This window comes from Nanorana parkeri, unplaced genomic scaffold (genome assembly GCF_000935625.1).
Source record: "Nanorana parkeri isolate BGI_ZX_2015 unplaced genomic scaffold, ASM93562v1 scaffold1915, whole genome shotgun sequence".
Classification (NCBI taxonomy): Eukaryota; Metazoa; Chordata; class Amphibia; order Anura; family Dicroglossidae; genus Nanorana; species Nanorana parkeri.
Window position 1 is genome coordinate 119,412 of NW_017308183.1, and position 17,437 is coordinate 136,848.

General features: G+C 40.4%; 1 protein-coding gene across 1 annotated transcript in view; it reads right to left on the reverse strand.

Moving 5' to 3' along the window:
* Positions 1–17,437, reverse strand: part of CNOT3 (CCR4-NOT transcription complex subunit 3) — a gene marked incomplete at its 5' end in the record, with an annotated part of 216,828 nt that overhangs the window by 71,051 nt on the left and 128,340 nt on the right. The window contains 2 exons of the mRNA XM_018572047.1: positions 3,372–3,477; positions 5,762–6,095. Coding sequence (XP_018427549.1) covers positions 3,372–3,477; positions 5,762–6,095 — 440 coding nt within the window. The remainder of the gene's footprint in view (positions 1–3,371; positions 3,478–5,761; positions 6,096–17,437) is intronic.

Consider the following 17,437-nt stretch of genomic DNA (forward strand, 5'->3'; position numbering starts at 1 on the left):
AAAAGTGACCAAAATGGTGGCTGTTTACTTTCTTACTAACGGACCATACAGGCTACTATGGGGGAATTGGTACACAGGATATAATCTGTGCTCTACAAATCCATTATTTCACTGGTTCGGTTGCCCCTTTGTGAGTAAATACAGAAGCAGAAGTAAATCAACCATACAGGTACAGAGACCCTTCTTTGGACTCTACCTTCACAACGTACACATATCAATCCAATAGTTAGACATTAAGATTTAAATGGGGTTAGATATTGGAGGAACTGAGCTTCTATACACATGCCTTTGGCAACAATTATCAAAAAAACCTCCTTCTCTCCTGGGTTTGAAGAACCCAATAGGATTCAAATCTGGATAGAGGCTGGTTAAAGGATTTCTGCATCAATTAGAGATTATATCGTTCTGCAGAATTCAGGCTATGTATGAGATACCCCGCTCTAGATTTTTTGAGTACTGTATTTGCAAATCAGGAGTTTTATACAATTAATGTTAGTTACATTTTCTCCACAGAGAGTGTGAGAGATCCTCGGGGGGCAGCCAATCAGGTTTACATTTTAAAGCGGAAGATGGCAGAATCTTAACATTTAAAACTTGATTGTTTTTGGATAAAATGTTTCAAAGTAGAATTTAAAAAACAAAGTGTATTTTCCGACTATTGATTAGTACCTTTAATGCTGGATATATATATAATGGCTGCTGGCAATACTACAAACCTTAGTTATATTCATGCCCGATATTAGTGTAAGCTGTGATCTTCTTTTGGTTCTGGCATTTGCTCAGTGAAGGAAAACACAGCTTACAAGAGGAGAGGAGGGGCAGATGAATGAAAGGACCGTAAAAAGAATACAAGGTGTTTTATGAATGATGAGGTGGGAGGAAAGTGATTTTAAACTATACTACCATTCACCGTACCAGCACCAGAACATAGCTCTGTTCTTCCTGCTCTGCTGCTCTAACAGAATCTGGCATGAATACAGCTAAGGCAAGTCCAGCTAAGGTAACTTAGCTGGACTAATCAAAATAAAAAAAAAAAGATTTTTTTCCCCATGAAGTTCCACTTTAATATAGAGAGTCTGATTCCTAAGGAGTTGTTAATATGGGCTTTAGTATTTGAAAGTGCAATAATTGCAGTAAACTTTTGCAAGCATCAAGCAGCTATGTTGAAACCTTTAACCCTTTTGATGCCGCTGACATATGCCATACGCCGCCAGCAGCCGGCCTCTGAAAGCAGACTCCCGGCAGCTGTTTACTTGTGTAAATCTCACTGTCGGATGTGAACGCTTCCACAGGCCAGTGCACACATTTAACCCCACCCCCTTGCTACCTAGGCTTTGCTACCTCCATTGCAGGTCCGGCATAGTGGGTGTCAGCAGGTAGAGAGACCAGCGAACAATCGCTGATCTCCTCCCCGCTGATTGAACCCAAAAGCGATGATGATTTTGTCACTACTGGTTTATAAGCAGTCATTCCCCAGCCATAGAGGATGGAAGAAGCTGATCAAGCTCGATCTGTCTCTGATCAGCTTCAATGGACTGCAAAGGTGAAATAGCCATCTATTAAATGTACCTTTTTGCCATTTCACGGGCACACATAATTTTGAAGCTTGGCATTTTGGGCATTCTTTATATTTTTCTGAAAAATTGTGTTTCTGTCCACTAAAATTAACTTGAGTATCTTAAATTGAAAATTTGGGTTCGATAAACAGTTGAGCTATTATCACAATATATCATATCAGGAGTGCCTAAAATGTGCATTTTAATCTTTAAAAAAACCAAAAAGGAAAACCGGCTCTGGCTGTGAAAGGGTTAAAGCAAGTTTTAGCTCTAGTATGGGGGATGTTAAAAGTAGATCTTAATGGGAGTGCTGATTGTAATTTTAATGCTTTGAATTCCAAGAATGTGATGTACATGGAAACCAAAAAGGTTTAAACAGTCATGGTGATAGCAGCCCTAGACTTGTTTTAGTTTCTATCTGCAAGCTTTTCTGCTGTCCAAATCACTTTTATTACATGTATTAAAGTCACCCCAATCATCTTTATACATAAGTGCATTTAGGGCCTGTTCACATATCAGGTTCTGATCAGGTGCGGATCTGCAGACACGGTGCTACTGATGCAGTGCATTTTTGCAGCGTTTTTTGATGCGTACCAGTTAAAAAAAATATATATATTATTTTTTTTTGCGTTTCCGGTTCGTATCCTGATCATGCAAAATGTGACATGCAGTATTTTTTCTGTCGTAACCTGAACGGACTGCGCACGTGAGAACTGTAGCCCATAAAACACATTGGGATGCATTTTTAGTGCAGGAGCGTACGGATCAGGTCAGCACAGAAAACGGACGTCGTGTGAACAGGCCCTTGAGGGCCCCCTGGGCTTCCTTGCCTTTCCAGGAGTCTAGAACTGGCAAAAATAATACATTTAAAAAAAAAAGTTTACAGAAAATAAATAAAATGAAAATATAAAAAAAAATTGAAAAAAAGTTAAAATAAAAAACATTTTGGGTTTCGGCCTGACTTTTTTTTAATTTTGGTTTTGTTTTTTAAATTTTCATTTCGGTGCACTGCTAGGGATAACTACTGGCTACATTACAGCTTGTTTTAATTTCCCAGTCCAGCCCTGTTTGCTACACCTGTAGAGAGACCTAGATTTGATTAACCATCGTCTGCTGTGCAGTCTTCAAGAAAAAAACAAAAAAAAAAATTTGAATCTCATCATGGAAAACACAGTATCTATGTGAAGGCCATTATAATGCTTCACAAAATATAAGATCTAACAAATAAGAATACAAAATCTGCATTCGTATGAAGCACATTTTCAACACAAATAAATTGTACAGAATATTACTAGATATGTACAGAATATTACTAGATATTAGCTTCTTATAAGTAAAATTAACACCAGAGATATTTGATCCAGGGAATATCCGATTGCCTTATGGGATCAGGAAGGATTTTTTTCCCCCGTTGGCGCAAACTGAACCAAGCTTTATAGAGGGAGAGGGGCGGGTTCCTTCCTCTAGGTTCAACTGTGGGTATTGCGTTGTTTTAGGTTAGGTTTTACTTTTCTTTATTTTTTTCCTCTTCTCTCTAGGTTGAACTTGATGGACTTGTGTCTTTTTTCAATCTATGTTCCCTAATAAAGTGTATAAAATTATAAATTGTGCGTATGTACACATATGAAATATTCATGAACAGATCTACACATATATTACACACACAGCAATACAATGCAAGTGCAAAATAAAGTTCTTAGTCTAGACAAGCAGAAACACTTCTGGTTCAATTTTTACCACCGCTACAAACTCAGTGATCATGGACTTGGACACACAGGGTGAAACTGATGACTAGTGACTTCTCATTGTACTCACGCAGTGCTTGTTGGTGGGTTGTGAATCACAGACTGGCTTGATTGTGATTGACTGCTACTACTAAGTGCAGAATCTGTGGCGTTTTCTGCTACTACGGAGCTGTAACCTGGGAAGAAATGTAAACATTGTAAGGGGCAAGATTTAATTTTCCCCCACAAAAGAGTTGAGGTTACATTTTTCCCAGCTGTATTTTATGCAGCTAACATGTGCAGACCCTGAACACACTGGCAGTCCAAAAGAGGAGCTGCTCATTAAGCAAACTATTTTAACCTGAAGGAGAAGGGCATGGCCAATTTCCAGTTCCGCCCTGGGAGTGGATATATTTGAAGTGCGGTGAAAACGAATAGAGTTACTGCAAACAACAGTCCATTAGACTGAACAGGGGTTGATTTATAAAAGGTAAGGCAAAAAAGAAACAAAAAACTGAGCCGCTGCTCACAGTAACCAGTTTTGTTATACTTTTAACAACTGTGCTTTTTCGGTGGGGTGCATAAACATAAACCCTGCTTGCTGCAATAAAGTAAAGAATAAAAAAAGTAAAAACAGTGTGATGTGCTGAAATGATTGTACCGCACCACTTTCTAAAGGCGCATACCAGTAGCCACGCTGTTCCTTGCTGGTGACTAAGGGGGGAAAAAAGTGCCAAGAAATCATACATATATGATTTAATACAAAATGTAGGACCAGTTGTATGCAGAAACTGAAAGAAAATAACAGAGAAAATTTGATTTGATGGTTCTGTCCAGTTTACATCCATGCACAGGGTTGGTAAAATGTCAGTTTCATTATATAATCTAGAATAGTTGTCTAAAAGATTTCTTAGCTGTGCTTTATTGTGCTCTTGGGTCATACTACAAGAAAGCTTCTTGTCACCCACCCCCAGTAATACAGGGTGAGTCAAGAAAGGAACTGAATAGGATACTTTCCTAAGCTCCCAAGTGCACGCTACTGGTGCGAATGGACCCTCATAGTCTAGCCTGGACTGAGAGCGTATATATACTGGCTTGTGCACAGCAGACTGGGTTACTGTATTAGGGCTCATTTACACCTGAATTTGTTTTAATAATGCATGTGTTGCAGCACAAATTATCATGCATTGCAGCACGTTTCATTACTGTGATCTATTCATTTTGGAACACTGTAGATGTATTGGGCTCCCATTAAAAGTGAATGGATTGCAGCAAAAGGTGCCCCACATCAAGGACTTCATAAAGTACTGTGCATATGATTTAGTGGATGAGAAATGAATGGGACCACAAGTAGCTTGGTGCATTAGCACATGCTGTGATTCTGCAACGCGATGGTTTGAACAGGCCCTTGAAGTTAAACGAAATATATGGACATTATCAGCGACAAAAGATGCATGTATCTTGGCAACTGGTGCTGAATGGGTGAAAAACATTCTATAACCCAAATGTATTACAAACAGGATGCTGGCACTCCAATGTCAACAGTGCACAACAGGCGGGCAAGATCCTTACATGCTTCATGCTACACAGGGCTCAATCACTCCATGATTAAGTGCTGTGTAGCAAGAAACATGTTGGAGATCTTACTCACCTGTTGTACCCCGTTTTTATGATAAAAAAATGCATTTAACATTGGAGGGTAAAAGTGTTAAGAAATCTTACCTGCCTGTTTTGCCCTGTTTTTATGGTATACAGATGACTACATTACACATTGGAGTGCTGTCATCTTGTTGTTTGTAATACAATACTTAAGTGGCGAGCTGGATATGCACCCCATGATATCTGTAGGCAAGAGTGGACCGGCAACATTTGTTTGTGTTCTATAACCCTAATTTTTTGCTTTTGAATTATACAATAGAACTGCTAGGCATGTCATTAAATATTTTAATAAACTGCTGTATGTTAAGTCAAAATACAGGACAAGCTATTAGTATTATGACAAGCTATTATTATTATAGTATTATGCACATCAGCTGATCATAATATGGCAAGTAAAAAGAGGAGGAGTTAGTTATCGGGAAAGTGGAAGATCCCTATAACTGGCCAAATAGTTTTTTTTACATTTTTGCAAATACTTTTGAAAATGTGATGGGGAAGGTCACAACAGTCAAGTTTCAACATCAGGCTTCATCTACAGCAGCAGTGCAAAGTAATCACTTTATATATTTTATTGGTATGGCTTTCCTAAAAAAATTTTTTGTAAACCATAGCAGCCGGATAATGATATTTTAAACTGCTCACTACAATACCTGATGGATAAAGGTAATCAAAAAAGTTACATAACTCCAACATAGTGATCTCTGTGTTCCCCAGTGTAACAGTGAGAAGCTTTTAAAACTATAGTTAAATATCTAAACAAAGTATAGAATGTCATTGAAAAAGGTAATTACATATAAAGAAAAGCATAATTATTACACTTACTTGTTGCTCCATTTTGTTTGCTTGTGTTGAGCTGGACATTGGGAGGTCTAGGCTGGGATGCATTTGCATTAGATGGGGTAGGAGCCACTGCCTGTGCATAAGGAGTAGGTGTACCAGATGTGGGTCCACTGGGAGGGTTGTTTTTGTTGTTGGTGCTGCTATTACTGGTTGTACAACTGCTGTTCGATACTGTGCCATTGCTGTTTGTACCTGGGCCATTTCCCAGAGAAGATGACGTGCTGGAACTGCTTCCTATTTGGTAACTTGGAGTTACTGCCGGGGACTGAGAATGATGGCTGTTATGTATACTTTTAGATCCGTTCTTTGCTGGTGACTAAAAGGAAAAAAAAATTGCTACACTTAAAGAAAACATACATATATGATTTAATGCTAAGTGTAGGACCAAATATATACGCAGGAACTGAAAGCAAAGAACAAACAAAACTTAATTTGATGGCTCTGTCCACCCTACATCAATGCACACGTTTGTGAAAAATGTCAGTTTCTTTACATACTGTAATCTAGGATAGTTGTCCAAAAGGTTTCCTAGAGGTGCTTTTCTGTGCTCTTGGGGCCTACTAAAAGAAAGCCTCTGGTCACCCACCCCCAGTAATACAGGTTGAGTCAAGAAAGGAGCTCTGTATAAAAATAATGCTTTCCTAAGCTCCCAAGTGCTGACTACAGCCTAAACTTTTTTTATTTTAGATTGCAAAATGGTTACAAACTTTGTCAGGTTTTTAATTTTCTGTATGTATGTATACCATCCAGGAGACACAAAAGGAAGGAAGAGGAAATCTCTCTAAAGCAAGGAAAAATCCCCAACATTTCCAATGTCAGAACAAGTGTCGTCAGTGGAAGATTTTCCCTAACCTCCTGTTCCTGTAAAACTAAAAAATAAATCACCATCTGTACTGGAAACCATGGTCAGAGGAAGAAAACCGCAATAAAAACCTATATGAAAAATAATGTTGTCCCACATACTTACCTTAAACTCAAACACTTGGGTGCATGATCGCTGGTGATGCCTGCAAAAATACTATGTAGAATAATGGTCAACACACCATGAATCCAGTAAATAAATTTACTTCAAAAGATCTGTCTAGCAGAGACTACCAATGAAATGTGTGTGAAAACAGGTCCCTTTTTGTTTTAAGTAACATACACAAGTCAAACTGCATTCAAAATAAAACATTGTTTACCCCAACATAAATATACATTTATTTTGCATGCAGTTCACTTTGGTAATTGTGTCTACTCTGGTAGTCTGAAAATACAGGGTCACCTTAATAGAGTTGGCTTTTTTGAAACATATATCATGTTATTGCAGTTCTTTTTTACACAAAATTCAAACATGAGGTACATTCCAATTCATACCAATATCTGCCAATAGCACATAGCTCAGGTTCACCTAGAACCAACCCTGAAAAATGTTTAAAAAGTACAATAATGGAGCAGTAAATGCAAACTTATCCCTTATACTATGAAACCCTGCAGTCAGGATAGGGAGCGTTGAATGACAGCAAAGCTGTTCAGATCCAAAGTGTGCAAACATAGGTCACGTCAGTGTGTATGTGGGGACACCATCAGCATGTGACGGCACAAAACACCTGTCATCTGTAACCAGAGCAACAGTTAAGTACACAAATAATAATTCCATTCTTAAAGACCATCTTACATATTAAACTGAACCCTGTGATCTCCCAACGCGCATCACTTTTTCTGATATTTTAAAATGTGCAATTCTATTAACCCCTTCATGACTGAGCTAGTTTTTAGTTTCTGTTCCTAAATGACTGACACACTTTTTAAATTTTTGCTGTGTGATTCTTCCACAGCAGCAAGTTTTGATTATTATTATTATTTTTAGAATTTTTTTAATAATAATTATAGTATACAAAATTTATATGTGTTGTGTACCAAAATTCACACTCTGGATGTGTTTACCACATCAAAGGTTACTATAATTGTAACAAAGCATGCTGCATTTTGCAATCTACAGGAAGCACACCAAATCCATGAACTCCATTGAGTGTCCTGGAAAAAAAGAAAGAGAATCCAAAGAGAATCTTACTGGGATCATACAGAGGCTGATTCCTAGAGGGTTTAAACATGGCATTGTTGTTGACATGTTTCTTCTCTCAACGCTATGACCTGGCTTATGTATCCAGCCTTACACATTGTTAATCATTTAAATTTTGACTTTTTTTTTTACACTTTAGTGGAGTGGAATCACGTCGCCTCTGCATCCCCAGTTTGCACCTGCTACCTTTAATGCATGAATTGAGTTTGTGCCAGGTCTGCCCTCTTGCTTTTTGGTATTGTGTACTTTATAACCGTTGCTTTGGTTACGGATGACACGTGTTATGTTCCATCACTAGCTGCAGATGTCAGCGTGACAAACAGCAAGCTTTAGATCCATGTGGCTTTGCTGGCATCTACAACTCTTGATTTAGACTTCAGTGTTTGGAAGAATGCATTTAAGTTTTGCATATTACTCTACTCTGTACTTTTAAACATACGTTTTCAGGGGATGGCAAGGCACACCATGGATAACCTGAAGGGTGGTGCCAGTTGGACCTGCACTATAAACTATTTCTAAATGCTAGCATAAATTGGCTTGTACTACATGTTTGACTTGAATGAACTCATGGTGTGCTAACCATTTTTCTACATATCAATAAAGAGGATTTGACACTAAATAAAGTTCATTAGATAAAATATTTCACTTTAAGTACAGAAAACATCCCATTTCTCTCATTGAGGGACAAAGCTCTGTAGATTCCTTACCATGGGACATTCAGAAACAGTCCCTAAAAGAGGAGCATGCAAGGGCAAAAAAAGAACACTACTTTTGGTAAAATGAAGGTCATGGACACAAATCAACCTAGTCTCTGTGGATGGTTCAAATCTGTTCCAAGACCTCCCGGGCAATAGAATGGCCACTAGGAACGCAACAGAGATGCAAAAAGAAACAAAAGATAAATGGATTTAAATCGCACAGCTCTAGTGGTGGTTTCAGGAAAGGGTCAGCATGGACCACCTCCAGACCCAAGGTACAAACCAACAAATCTATTGCTACACAGATAGTATAAGAAGTGCCGCTGACTATACAAATGTATTTTAATTTTGGTTTTTACAGTAAGGTGAGCTACAGTATCTCACAGAGGTGAGTAGACCCCTCACATTTTTGTAAATATGTTATTATATAATTTCATGTGACGACACAGAAGAAATAACACTTTTCTACAATGTAAAGTAGTGAGTGTACAGCTTGTATATCAGTGTACATTTGCTGTCCCCTCAAAATAACTCAACACACAGCCATTAATGTCTAAACCGCTGGCAAACAAAAGTGAGTTCCAGTGCCTGAAGCAGTAAAGCAACCCCAAAATATCAGTAAATCTCTACCATGTTTGACTGTAGGGACTGTATTTTTTTCCTGAAAACAGTAGAATGATGGGCTTTACCAAAAAGCTGTAATTTTTGTTTAGTCTGTCCACAGCACATTCTCCCAAAAAGATTTGGGCTTCCTCAGTTAGGTTTTGTCAAACTCCTCTCCTGGCTATTTTGTGTTTCTGTGTCAGCAGTTGCTTGAGATTTAATAGTAACTGTCAAGCAACCAGAAACTACATTTATCCGACATCTACCAATCCCTATGGGTGCCGCACAATTGGGAGTTTACTATATAGATATATATGGGATAGTAAAATATGTACTATAATCTTTAAGAATATTAGGGATTGATGTTATTGGGGACGTTAGAAAAAAGAGTAGATCATCTGCATACAATGCTATTTTATGTTGTTGTGTTAAAGTGGGTATACCTTTGATCAAGGGGTTCTTCCTAATAGTGGCCGCTAGTTGTTCCATCACTATAACATATAGTAGAGGTGATAGAGGGCATCCTTGACGAGTGCCATTAAATATTGGGAAGGAGGCGGACAAGTCCCCATTAACCCTGACCTTAGCACTGGGATGTGCATATAATGCCATCACCTTAGATATAAATAGCTCTTCCACCCCCGCTTGCAAGAGAGACTCTCTGAGGAATATCCAGTTTACTCTGTCAAATGCTTTTTCAGCATCAATTGACAGAAGGCAAAGTGGTAAATTTCTGCTTTGTGCTAATTCTATTAGCACTACCAGGGTTATCAATCTATCTCTAGAATCTGAATGTAATTTGAACACACCCCCTACCAAGTGACGTCACAACTACGTCATAACCACGCCCCCCGCCCGTCCGTTTAAATCTGCCGCCCAAATCACTTTTCCCCTCACCCTGGCTTGACAAGGAAGACTACGTCTTCGAAACGCGTTGCCATAACGATAGGAACTTCCGTCCCACGTCTGGGACGCCCTGCACACCACCTTCGGCCAGACCGGATATTGCGGCATCTGCGCACGCCTCGCCTCGACATAAACACGCCGCAACCCGCCGCCACCAGCGCTCCACAACGAAGGAATCCAACCAGCCTCCACCCAGCTATCCTCGAACCCAACGGGACCCCCTCAGCACCCACGACACCACCACCCTTGCAGTCGCCCGTCCAGTCAGCACACACACTGCACTCAACACGGAGAATTGGAAAGGAGAAACTACAATCAACTCCCCATCGCAGAGACCCCGACGCCGTTGATTGCACACGCAAGCAAACCTCATGGTGAGTTACTACACTCTCTTGTTTGCTTGACACCAACATTTCATGCCTCATCTGTTACCTCTCTCTTTCTCTCGCCTTTAAACACTAAACGGAGTTTTGGATGACACACAAACCTCCATCATCAAAGCCCCCCAGGCCTGAAAACCCCCTGCCTACAAGGGTAGTAGCGCTTTAGACTTCCTTTTTTGTTTTTTCCTGATCAATCTATCTCTAGCCTCCCATCCCTGAACAAATCCAGTTTGGTCTAGATGAATAATTTGGGGCAATACCTTTTTTAGCCTATTGGCCAATACTTTTGCGTATATTTTCATGTCTATATTTATAAGGGAGATTGGGTGAAAATGACCACATTCTGATAGATCTTTCCCTGGTTTCGGAAGCACAGATGTGTGCCTCCATTGTTTGTTTGTGCGGGGAATGGACTAATCTCTGTGGCTGAGTTGCAGGCTTTTGTAAAGAATGAACTAAGTGATTCCTCAAACTGTTTGAAAAATCGGGCTGTGAACCCGTCTGGCCCAGGTGCCTTATCGACCTTTAGTGAGGAAATCGCCTCTTTTATTTCTTTTTCTGTAAATGTTTAACTCAACCTTTTACCATCCTCGGGTTTCAAGGTAGGCAAGTTTGCCTCCTTTATATATATTTCCTTACTTTGCTTACCAAATTCTCTGTTGGCATGTCTGCATATTTACCTCGTAATGAGTATAAGGACGCATAGTATTTTCGAAAAGTTTCTATTATCGAGGATGGCGACTGTTGCATGTTCCCACTTCCATCTTTGACTCGTACTATATTGTTATTGGATGCCCTTGGATGGATTTTCCTGGTCAGCAACTTGCCACATTTTTCTCCTTTCTCATAATATCGCTTTTTGCCTTTATCTCTAACGATCAGCGATTGTTGGTCCAGAATATTGCGAATGTCTCTTCTTACCTCATTTAATTGAGTGGAAGTTTTTGTTGTCACATTCGCCTTATTCATGACCTCCAATTCATTTAATTTCTTAAACGTCCCCAATAACATCAATCCCTAATATTCTTAAAGAGCTGAAGGAATATGGCGATTTGAGTAACTTTCACATAAATTTATCTAAATCTGAATTCTTAAATATATAATTAACTGATAAAGTAAAATCTAGTATAAAGGAAAGTTACCCATTCAGATGGCAGCCCAATTACATCGTATACTTGGGCATCAATATTCCTAAAGACTTTTCTACACTGTATGCCATTAATTTTAGGGATTGGATAGACAATATTTTTGCCCAATTTATTACATGGAATAGTCTACGTCTAACATGGATAGGCAGGGTAAATGTCCTAAAAATGGACATCCTGCCAAAAATTCTATATAGACTTCAGACAATTCCTATTCTATTGCCAGATTCATTTTTCTGGAAAATCAAGTCGGCAGCAATGAAGTTCGTATGGGCAAATAAAACCCCTAGAATTAGCGCAAAAGTACTGATGAGATCAAAACAAAGAGGAGGATTGGGAATCCCGGACTTTGTACTCTATCATAAAGCAATTTTAATATCTAGAATAATAGATTGGATACATAGTAGCCAAGATAAAGGGGTAGTAAACTTGGAGGCAGACATCTCCCCTATATCTTTGAGGAATCTCCCCTGGCTGCCAGTAGAGAGTAGACTACATATGTCAACCCTGCCATTCCTAGTGCAACCGGTGCTACGAATCTGGGATAGGTACGCCATTAAATATAATCTATCATCTAGACCTGGGCCCCTGACTTTCTTATTGGGTAACCCACAATTTCCACCAGGTATGCAAGAAATGTATCTGCTAAATAAGGAGAGTACTCCCTATATACAGATATGGCAAGTGTTAGAACCAGGTAGAGAGGAAGTGAGAATGGAATTAAGACCAGAGAGACAAACCAATGGGAAGCTATGGATGGAGGCAGTACAGTTATTAGACTATATTAGGCATCTTAGGGCATATAAAACCCTTTATAGGACATTTACGCCATTTAAGAGATTATGTATATCAGAAACACCTATTACTCATACTCATCAGTGGTATATGGTGTGTTTCGGGAAGAGGAGGATAAGGGACATACTAAGTATATGAAAAAATGGGAACAAGATCTGAGGAGAGAAATATCGGACAAGGAATGGGGAAGAATATTTAATATGACACACAGTTCTGTGATATCCTCATTTCAACAAGAAAAAAATTATAAAATAATATCCAGATGGTACAGGTGCCCAGAAGGCAACATATAGATCTGGAGGTGTATCATAGAGGAGGGAACGTGCTTGCATATCTGGTGGAATTGTCCTAGACTACAGCCGTTTTGTGAGTCGGTATTTGAACTATATAATTCTTTAGAGGGACAAAACATTGAAAAAGACCCCTATCATTGATACCTGGATCTCTAAAAAAGATAAAAAGCGATATCCTAAAATTTATACTGGTTGCAGCTAGAGTTAATATATCGAGGGGATGGAAATCGAAGGCACCACTTACATTAGAGAATTGGTATAATATAATGGAATAAATAAGATATATGGAGGAACTAAGTGCAAAGGATTCAGATAAAAAGGAAAGTTAAAATAAGATATGGGAAAAATTGGAAATATACAGACAGACAGACGGACGAATGTAGGAAGGTGTTAGAAAAAGGACTAAGTAGTAAGAAGGGGACATAGAGGAGAAGAAATTATATAACCATAGATATTTTAGATATTACCACTGGAATAGAAGGGTAATGAATATATGGCCAAGTGGCAAAGATATGACCTCTGGATAGGTATATAAAATATATAAAATATTAACTTAGATTTTAGACCTGTATGAGTGATATAATAATAAAGAAGGAATAATGTCTTCTGGAGGATTGGGAGAAAGACGCGATGGGGGAAGAAAGGGTAGAAAAGAGGTATATATATTAGTGGAAGTACAAAGGGTAAGGTAGATGGGGATAGGCACATATAAGGTTTGTTAATGGAATGTTATTTTTGGGATTATTATTTAGGTTATATGAAGAGTGTACACATAAGTATATAAGGAGGGAGGAGGATAGACTAGAGGATTAAAGAAGTAACACAACAATTGGAGTATTGTCTATAAGACATCTTAGTTGAACACATGAAGAGTTTACACATAAGAGTAGAGTAATAGATTTTTTTTTAAATGCACTATGCAAATTGCACTGTATTCAAGCATAATATAATAATATTAATAAAAATATATTAAACAAAAAAAATATGTACTATAATACATATAGCTATCCAAGGAAAGTTATCGAGCCCCTCCTACCCCATCATCGTTGCATGCTCCCCACTCTATATCTCCTTGATGATGAGGGGTGTCCCCCAGATATGTGGACTTATTTACCACCAAGCTCCCAGAAAACGCTATTTATATTTTGCTGTGTCTGTCTAAACTTGTTTATTAGTTAAAATGTACCGTATTTTGTGGTCCATAAGACGCACCGGACCATAGGACGCAGGGAGGTGCGTCGCGCCTTATGGAGCACTCGAGACTGTAGCTTCTGTGACAGCTTCTATGACAGAAGCTGTCACAGAAGCTGCAGTTAGTGACCGCTGAGACAGGTGGCGCTGTGATTACAGCGCCACGGTCTCAGTGATGACACAGAGCAGGCGAAGAACGTCTATTCTTCGTCTGCTCCATGGTTATCTCGATCGTCGCCGCTGCTCGGTTTTAATACGAGTGATCTCATTAGATCACTCGTATTAAACGAGCAGTGGCTCCTGCTGCTGAACTCGATCGCCGCCGCCGCTGCTCGGCTTTAATACGAGTGATCTCGTTAGATCACTCGTATTAAACGAGCAGTGGCTCCTACTACTCGCCCGGCGCCCGAAACTGCATGTCTCGGGCGTCGGGATTCGCTCCATAAGACGCAGGCACTTTTTCCCCCTCCTTTTGGGGGGAAAAAAGTGCGTCTTATGGAGCGAAAAATACGGTAATTATAAGTACATTTATCTATTATGTAAATGTTATAGGCTGCCTCCTATCTTCCTGAAGAAGCTTTGGTGAAACACGTAAAAGGCTGGACCCACTGCATATGCATGCATGACTTAAGGACTAAAATCATGATCAAATAATTTGAGTTAACCCCTGTGCGGAAATTGATCATTAAGAGTTTACAGAGTTGACTGTGAGCATAAGTAACCAATATTATTAAGGAGAATGCCGCTAGTATACACCTCAACATGAGTGGTACTTTTTATATGTTTTAATATAGGTTTTATTATATTATTTTCAATAAATGCAATTTTGTTTTTTTTTTACACAATTTTTTTGCAATGGTCATCCTTTCATTTTGAGATGCTACCTTAAAAGCCCCACTTTAAATATTTTTTCATGTTTGATTTGTAATTTTAGGGGTGTGGGGTCTCTTTTTATTTTGGTGGCTTAAAACATTTTTTATATTTCCACTTGCTTCTATAAAGATTAAGCATGCTAATTGTATTTATGAATGGACATCTAGTGGAAAATTTAGGTATTACATGTTCGCTAAGTCCTAATAAGGACTGGGAAACATAGCACTATATGACTATTTAAAAAGTGGTCAAAACCTTCTGGTGAGTTTGTCCAAGTTGGATTTAAAGTCATATTAAAGCTTTTCTTTTTTTTGTTTTTTTTTATAAAACCTTTTTCTTCTTTAAAAGTTTTTAGTTCCTCGTTTTCTAGTGGGTTCCTGAATCGCTCTGCCTCCCCCCCTGCATGGGTGCCTGCATCAGCTAAGCGGCTGCTGTCGAGGCACCTGTGCCCGCAGTAGCTGTGTGCTTCAATAGCACACACAGGCCGACAGCCTCCTCCTCCCCCCTTGCATATGGGGGGGGACATGTCAAGAGCCTCCCTTCCCCCCTCCCTTATCCCGGCCTAATAGGTCTGGGAGAACAGTGGGCGGTCGGCCCGGACCCCTTCCAGATTGTGGGATCCTGGGATTACCTCTTGCGGGTGTTTGATAACAGCCGCAGAGATGGTTTTGGGACCCGGACTTTCTCTGGGGTGGATGGGGAGTGGACCACTTACCGGGTGAAAAGTAAGGGGTCAAGAGGCAGCACCAGTCTCCGGTGTGGCGCGGAGGATGCGGTGTGGCGGAACGCCGAACAGGCTGGACGTGCATCCCATTGCCGTATGGAGGCACACGCACACATGGTGTGGATTTAAAGAGGGGAAGAAAATGAGGCACTGGTATGGGTGTTAGCAGTGAATGGAAGTGCTCGGGCCACACTAAGCTGAGGTCACAGAGACACACCATGCTGCCTGGCTGGGTTCCACATACAACCAGGAGGGATGCAGGGAGTGGGCCATAAGGGCGGTCAGCAAACAGGTCATTATGCCTCCGGCTGTTGGACCACAGGCTGCCTCTCCTGATCTGGGAGATTTGTGCACTGGCGCAATGGTAGGAGAGTTTTTATTTGGAGAATCATCCCCATCTTACCCTACTTGCATTGGGGGCCTGCCTAGGCAGGGAAGGAGGGTGGGTCTCTACACTAAATCCAGGGTTATGTGTTGCACTGGGTGATGTTTTTGCCAGGGTCACAGGAGCTAAGTTCGTCCTTATCTACACAGGTCAAGGCCTTAGATGAAAAGCCCCTTGCTCAAGCTGGTACTTCTCGCCCGAAAGGTAGAAGATGCGCCTCTTGCAACATCAAGCTGTCATCATCTTGGTCTAAACCTTTGTGCAAAGGCTGTGTAGAGAAGCTGGTAGCCAAAGAATCCACTGGAATGTTTAAGGGGCTTATGGATACCATCAGAGAGGAAATGGTCTCAATGTTTCCGTTCCATCACTCAAGAGTTCGGCTGAGTCAATTCCTGTGGTACAGAGCAATCCAGGCCCTTCAGGGGAAGGCAGCTCAAGTATTTACGCTGATAGTTTAGTCAGTGGTGAGGCACCTAGTGATTGTTCGGATTCCCCCCAAGAGGATTCTGAATCAGAGGATCAGGAGCCAAAAAGAGCAAAGTACCTGTTTCCCTCATTTGAGACCAGTGAATTGTTAAAAAGCCATTTGGGACACTTTAGCGTTGAAGGAAGAGTTAACAGAGCTCTCTGTCCATGATGAGATGTACAAAGGGCTCCAGACCAAAAAGGGCAGCATGTTTCTGGTCCACAAATCTCTGAAAGATATGATTCAATAAAATGGGAGCAGCCGGAAAATAGAAAATTCTTTTAGTCTAGCCTTAAGCAAAGAAGACGCGGGGGTTTGGGAAAAATGCCCAAAACTGGACGCCCCGCTCTCCCCCATTTCTAAACAGTGAGACTTGTCTTTTGAAGATATGGAGGCATTAAAAGACCCCAAGGACAAAAAGGCAGAGTTTTTGCTCAGGAAAGGCTGGGAAGCTGCCAGCGCTGGGTTGAAGCCAGGCCTTGCAATAACATGTGTGGCTAGGACTTTGGACATTTGGTTAGTGCAACTACTGTGACACTTAGAAAGTGGCACTAATAGGGAACAGATTTTGTATTCACTTCTTGTCCTGAGCAAGGCAGTATCATATATGGCAGATGCTTTGGCCGAGGCTGTCAGGTACTCGGCAAGAACAGCAGCCCTGATCATCTCAGCCAGAAGAGCGTTATGATTGAAGATATGGCCCGGTGATGCTGCTTCTAAGGCACAATTATGCGGGTTGCCCTTTAAGGGGGAGTTGCTCTTTGGGCAGGAGTTGGAGACGGTATGGGACCTGTCTGAGGACAGAAAAAAGGGGTTTCCACTTCCCAAGAAACAGCAACAAAAGAAAAAAAAAAGTTTTGTGGCCAAAGGGGGCAAAACTTTAGGAGAGGTAAGAGGCAGGATCAACCCAAGAGCTGAGACTTTAAGAAGGGGAGAGAGAGAAGTTGTTTTCTCTTTATCCTCCCTCAGCCTGAGCCTAAGTCACAATGACCCAAGGTGGGAGCGAGACTGGGGGACTTCCTCCCATGTTGGGCAGCCCTGACTGACAAGTTTGTTCTAGAGCTTACCTGATCAGGGTACAAGATAGTATTATCAGAACCCTCCCCCGATTTAGTCACCTTGCTCTCCAGAGAC